General features: G+C 34.7%; 1 protein-coding gene across 1 annotated transcript; it reads left to right on the forward strand.

The window, feature by feature from the left end:
• The first annotated feature begins 2,961 nt into the window (after positions 1 to 2,961).
• Positions 2,962 to 6,628, forward strand: si:dkey-192g7.3 (nectin-1). Its single transcript, XM_067409962.1, has 5 exons — positions 2,962 to 3,045; positions 3,824 to 3,870; positions 4,158 to 4,484; positions 5,193 to 5,347; positions 5,985 to 6,628. Exons 2-5 carry the CDS (start codon positions 3,831 to 3,833, stop codon positions 6,024 to 6,026), a joined length of 564 nt encoding a protein of 187 aa, XP_067266063.1. The 5' UTR covers positions 2,962 to 3,045; positions 3,824 to 3,830; the 3' UTR covers positions 6,027 to 6,628.
• Positions 6,629 to 7,258: the final 630 nt, after the last annotated feature.

Genomic DNA, 7,258 nt, shown 5'->3' on the forward strand with positions numbered 1-7,258 from the left:
GTTGGATTCTGGAATCCACTACCGCTTCAATATATATCTTTTGAGTGATTTATAATCAAGTTATTAATCAACATTTATCTTTCTAAATATTAAATTATTTGAATGACTTCTTCAAGCATTTATTTTCCTTTTCATCTTCAAACACTACAGAATAATGATGGATATTTTCTGTATACCTCTCCCTGAAAGAAAAGTACAACTTATCAGTATGTTTTGAGAAATGTTACTGTTTATAGTTAAAGGGTTAGTTCACCCAAAAATGACAATTCTGTCATTAATTACTCACCCTCATGCCGTTCCACACCCGTAAGACCTTCGTTAATCTTCGGAACACAAATTAAGATATTTTTGTTGAAATCCGATGGCTCAGTGAGGCCTCCATAGGGAGCAATGACATTTCCTCTCTCAAGATCCATTAATGTTCTAAAAACATATTTAAATCAGTTCATGTGAGTACAGTGGTTCAATATTAATATTATAAAGCGGCAAGAATATTTTTGGTGTGCAAAAAAAATAAAAAATTTCAAAACACTGCTTCAGGAAGCTTCGGAGCATAATGAATCAGCGTATCGAATCATGATTCGGATCGTGTGCCAAACTGCCAAACTGCTGGAATCATGTGACTTTGGCGCTCCGAACTGCTGATTCGACACGCTGATTCATTATGTTCCGAATCTTCCTGAAGCAGTGTTTTGAAATCAGCCATCATTATATAAGTTGTTATTTTGTTTTTTTTTTGGCACACCAAAAATATTCTTGTCGCTTTATAATATTAATATTGAACCATTGAACTCACATGAACTGATTTAAATATGTTTTTAGTACCTTTATGGATCTTGAGAGAGGAAGTGTCATTGCTCCCTATGCAGGCCTCACGGAGCCATCAGATTTCATCAAAAATATCTTAATTTGTGTTCCGAAGATTAACGAAGGTCTTACGAGTGTGGAACGGCATGAGGGTGAGTAATAAATGACAGAATTTCCATTTTTGGGTGAACTAACCTAATGGGTAGGGCCAACTTCAACCTTGAAGAACTTGTGCATCATATGTATCTTTGTATGTGCGTTAGGTGATCTGTGCAGGTCCTTTAGTGGAACTGATGGACAACTGCTATTCTGCTTGAGATCTGCAGACACCTTGTCATGATCTAGAAGGACATCCTGTGCCTAAATCCAGGGTGTCAGAAGTGTGATGGATGGAGATATGCTTCTGACTATCAGTCCATGTGTGGAAAATTACTAATTTTGTCTATTTTTCTTAGCCAATCAGAATCGATTAACTTAAAGAATGATGTAGTTAGTGGACTCTATTAGAGTATAATTGCTGTGGAAATGTGAGTGTACGCAGAGCGGCGAACTCCTTGTGAGACTTGAAGCTGGGTTTTGCTGATGAAACTGCAAACTATTCTTCAGTAAAATTGTCTTTAATTAATATTTTTAAAACTCTGTCTCCGGGTCTTCATTCATCATATCTGGTCTTTTGGGTCTTTAACTGTAAAATTCCCCTAGATTAGCCTATTGTAGTATAATATACCCTCAAGTTGTAGTAGAAAACTTACAGTACAGTATTTGGTAAAGTAATTTGTTTATATTACTATACAATTGCCACAACAAATCAAGTACTTTACGATCATACTATAAATTTACTATAAATTACTATAGTATTTTTTCATGTGGGCATGTAAAAATGGCCATCAAGCCAAAGAAACAAAAATGATGACTGTTATGAACTGCACAGTAGATATAATTGTTTTTAAATTAAATGTAATAAAAGTAATAAAATTATGTGGACACATTCATTGTTTCCAGAGCTCAGATGGCCATTGGATATTCAAAAATAGCATATGTAGAAATGTATACATAATTTCTTCATGCATGTAGACTTAATTCAATTGTTTTATATAATATTATGTATTCACAAATTCGGTTGCAGCTTTCAAACCCTTTCTCTGTTTTGCATATACAAACTGGCAAGTTGTGTTCAGCTATGGCACACATGTGAACCAGAGGCATCAAACAATCAAGCAGTTTTGAATTTCATAGCAAATGTTTATTCATTTTCAGAGCTTTCATTTTAATTAGGCCAATTTTGATTCAGTTGTGAAAGATGCCTGTAGCTAACATTAAAACTCCAAGATATACATGCAGAATACCTAATATTCACCTAATATTTTTTAATGAAATGATACGCCCTTTGCTGAAGTGATTATTATGAATAAATATTACTTACAAAATGCTATATTTGTATTGTTACTATTATTTGTTATTCTGCCCTAGCATGATTGTCCTTATATCTACTTTAGAAATTGTAGTGGTTGTCCAAATTCAGCCTATATCACAACAGTCCATGGGGCCTTTATAGGCCTATTTATTGCAAATTTCTTCTTTTCACAGAAATTGGGTTTCCTTCATCAGTATTAAATATATATTTGAACTTCATACAATTTTGGACCATAAAAAATACACAAAGTCATTGAATCTTAAAGGCACATGCTTTAGATTGTAGTTTTCCCCCTCCAATAATAGCATATTCTTCTCAGACAAGTGTCAGTAAACAGCAGGCTCACGTTGTGACAAGGTTCTTCAATACAGTATGACAAAGGGTCAATGAACTTTACTTCCTGGGCAATAACAGTAGTAAAGCCAAGAGAAAACGAGTAAGGCACAGAAAGGGAATTTAAAGCCCTCTAGCGCCATCTTATGGAATTTACAGAACAATGCGTTGGACATCTTGTTCGCGTTGTCCGGTCTGGGTTTTTCCCTTTCTAAAATCGTTGCTCAAAAACAAATCAGACAGTCATGTGCACATTCAAGTGCAATCACCTACCCCATAAATATTCTAGGTCACAGCCAGGTAACTCGCTACAGGCTGCTATTAAACAATGAACTTAGCCACGCCCAGAAGTATTGGAATCTGTGAGTGGGATGATGTGTAGGCGAGTCTTTAAACTGACACAAAATACACGAACGCTTCATTCATTTCACTTCTCTCACAGCAATCGGATGCGTACCTGTGTTCTTCTGCAGCGGAAATATAAGCCAAAGGTCAGCACGATTACTGTACATTTAATTTTAATCTATGGTTTTTTGTCATATATATATATATATATATATATATATATATATATATATATATATATAAAATATAAAATAATATAATATAATATATATATATATATATATATATATATATATATATATATATATATATATATATATATATATATATACAGCTATGGAAAAAATTAAGAGACCACTCCAAGTTCAGAAATCAATGTTAAGTGGTCTCTTAATTTTTTCCAGAGCAGTATATATATATATATATATATATATATATATATATATATATATATATATATATATATAATTTCACATATATATTATTTGATATATTATTTTTAAACATTTTCATGCAGTTAAAAGTTTTATTGACCCACAACTTACGCGTGAGAGACCCAGATCATACACGATTGCATTGTTTCGCGGGGCTCTTGTTGTTCAATCTAACAGCAGGACATTCCAAAGTCAAAGTCAGATGAGAGAATCTTTAGGAAAAGCTGTTTGGCTCTTTTTACTCATGTGACCTGGGGGAAATAGGCTGCCTTCTAATAAATTTCACAGATGCACTGACCTGCTAGGAGATCGCTTGCTTCTTTTAACGAACGATAACGTGTCTTACCTGGAAAAAGTGCAGATGTTTATAGTCTTGTATTCGTGGTCGCATACAACTATGCACATTTAGCCTAGTTTGAAGTTTATTTGAGAACTTGGGAATTTCCAATAGCACAAAGCCTCCTTCAAAACCTGCTTCTCTCTCTTCCAGGACAACCATGATGATCTTGGCATTGCTGACACTTCTGCTGATCACAAGTGAGTATTTATTGAATCCTTCTAGACCCTTAAATGTAGCTCTATTCTTAAAAAACAAAAACAAAAAAACAAAAAACAAAACATATATATAATATAGCATTTAAAAAAGTTAAAATGTAAAATTATATATATTATATATATAATATGAAAGAAATGTATAACTGTTTCTACTGTTCCTTATGAGAATCATATTTTTCTTCTTTAAAAATAAATAAATAAATAAATAAAATTGAAAAATTTGTAAATTGAGTATTTGTTATGATGAGTATCTGTAACTGTTCTTATAGCTGGTTCTGCAGAGGAAGAAATGGTGGAAACTGTGCTTGGCTTCGTTGGACATGACGTACTTTTACCATGTAGCTGTTCCAGTGTGCCTGAACTGGTATGGCAGAAAGGTCAAAGAGTAGTGAGTGTTTATCCAGAAGATAAAATCAGCTCTATAGACCAGGACTACATGGACAGGACTGAAAACTTCCTGAGAACGGAGAAAACAAACTGCTCCCTTAAGATCCTCAACATCTCTTTTGAGGATGAAGGAGTGTACACCTGTTATTCTATATTCAGTCTTCCTGGGATTGCCCGTTCAACAAAGTCACTAAAAGTTAATCTAACAGGTGAGTTATCTAAAATTGAATGTATTTACCCTAGCAGATCAGTAGTAATAACTTGAAAGGAAACAACAAGCCTCTTCCTGTTAAATACAATTTCAGTGTGCTTCTCGTTTCAAAGTGCAAGTCTGCTTAGCTGTAGTCTATTAGGACTGGTTAGATGATGACGCGTGAGGGGAAAAAAGCAGCTAAAAAGCAGAACATTCATGACAACCAAAGGAAGTTGAATTTGTTGCCTGTGCCACTGCAGCAGAACCGAAAGTTATAGCCCCCAGAGAGTTGACTTTCACAATATTAAAACAATGTTCTGACGTCATCTGTGGCACAACTAGCGGTAACAAAATAGCTTATCTATTGAATGGTATAAGAATAAGACTACAGAGCATAAAACAGTATAAACAAGGCTATAGGCACAGAGCCTGGTGTTACAAATGCTGAGATTCCTCTAGAGCAGCAGTTCAATTATAATTTTAAGGCTAAATATAATCATTCAAGACTAAATAAAATAATTTTTAAGACTTTGATTTGCGGCCCTTGGAAGTTTCCCGAGACCCCGAGTAGACCCCGGCCCCCTGGTTGAGAACCACTGCTCTAGAACCTCTGCCTGTATGAATATTTTATATATAACAAGTTAGGCTTGTAATCTTTAATGAGTAATATTGTACTGATATTGATGACATTCTTGTCTAATATATTGTGCTTGTTTTCTACCAGTGTCTGAATTCGTACCCATCCCTACACCTGCTCTCTTCATTGAGGACAAATCTGTCACTGCTGTCACTATTAGTGTTCCCATACTGGCAGTACTACTAATCGCTGTTGTCTTGATTATAACCATACTGATTAAAAGACGACATCGGACAAACACGGTAAACAGTTTTTCTCTATATATTATGTTTTGTTGAGTCAATCTTGTGATGACATAAAACGTCATAGCAAATACATGCTCTAAATGATTTAATTTGTTATATTTATAAAATCTAAAGTAGCAGTAACAATAAAATAGGGGTCATTCAGATGTTTTAAAAATGTGTTTCCCTATGTAAACATGCACTATTATACGGATGTCTTTGACATGTTGCGACGCTTCTGTTTATTCAGCATAATCTCATTACATGATTCACATTTTTGAGATACCATGTCAAATTGAAAACGCTTTTAAAATGTGCTTCAGGACACCTGCCAAGCATTTTTGTTCCATTCAGTTTATCTTAAAATTCAAGAATGTGAAACAGCATTTGAGCATTTTATGACCTCTTGATATACATTTCCAATATTAATATGTACATTGACTTAAATAAACCATATGTTTAAACTAAAACCTGTTCCTAAAGTGGCCATGTTCCTTTAATTGTGCTCATGGCAAATGTAAATCTACACCAGTTGCTCACTGAGGTCACATACTTTCAGAGCGGCGCTTCAGGTCCTGTGTTTGACATGTTTAGTCATAGTACCTGAAATATTTCTAAAAGCCTGATTGTTTTCTTTTTTTCTTTTTTGATATAGGACCCTGATTTACTGGCACAGCAACCTATGATCGATGTGTGATCTTGCTTCAAAGTATAATGGACTAAATTCTATGTTGTAACACAAGGTCCTTTACAACAACACAGACAATATGAGGCCTTAGCCCCAAAACCATGTGTTTGTATGTGGGCGTTACAGAGTGGTGAGTTCTGCGTCGAGACGAACGTCGCAATGTGCAGTCTTCAGTTGTAGCACTGTTACTTAATTACCACTGAATACATTATAAATACACTGTGAATATACTTCCTGTGAGCATTACAGTTTGTAAGTTGACAAGGTTCATTCTTTGAAGAACAGATGTAAGAGGTGGGGGACATGCAGTTTATATTTTGCCTATTCCTCTTTGAGATTTGAGACACTGGTGGTCTCATTCTTAAAAAGGCTTTTCAAATCACTGTATTTTATAGCTCATGTATATTGCGATGATTTAAGCACACACCATGTAAGCGTCTTTATATTTAGTCTTGTATGGGTTGTCTTCCACAGCCTGTGCTGATTTTAATTTATGTGGAAGAAATATGGCACTCCCTATGGGATATATTAGCTTTTTTTTACTCTACTAAATTTCATTTACTTTTAAATGAATTGTGCTTCAAACCTGCCGAGGCAATAAACCATTTACAAATGCACGTTTCTGTTCTCTTTTCTGTTACTAAAGTTTTAGTACTTTTAGAACAATACCACACGTTCTGAATGAATTACAACTAAAGCTGGGCATATATCACATTTTGCTGACAGAGGATTTTAGTCAAATATTCCAACTACAGTTTCAAACTCTCGGCTGTTGCGTAATGCTGCGGTTGTTATCCCGTCCAGATTTCCAACTGCGCCTGGAACAAAACAATGAACTTTTGTTCCTCGTTCAAAACTTTTTGAATTCTTTCCACTGGTTTGCTTTCAGTTTCTATATAACTGTGCATGGATGGACACATGACCAAGTCTTGAATGAAGAAGTCTGATTACACCAACTGCAATGAACAGATAAATGCTTTTAGTACTAAATGATCTTTCGTGAGAACCTTTAATGCTTAAGCACAACAAGACGTTTAGATAAGTTCCCCTGTCGTTAAAATATAACCATTCAAATCAATTTTTTATTACTCGCATTTCAGAAGCCTTACAACCTGCTGGTTACTGTTGTGTTTGTGAGTGTTAATGATTATAAATATCTGCTCTAGTTCATATTTGGACATCGATGGGCACTTCCTGGTTGTAATGAGGTCAGGAATTTACCCGGTATTCTCTAGTGGACC

This window comes from Chanodichthys erythropterus, chromosome 14, assembly GCF_024489055.1.
Source record: "Chanodichthys erythropterus isolate Z2021 chromosome 14, ASM2448905v1, whole genome shotgun sequence".
Classification (NCBI taxonomy): domain Eukaryota; kingdom Metazoa; phylum Chordata; class Actinopteri; order Cypriniformes; family Xenocyprididae; genus Chanodichthys; species Chanodichthys erythropterus.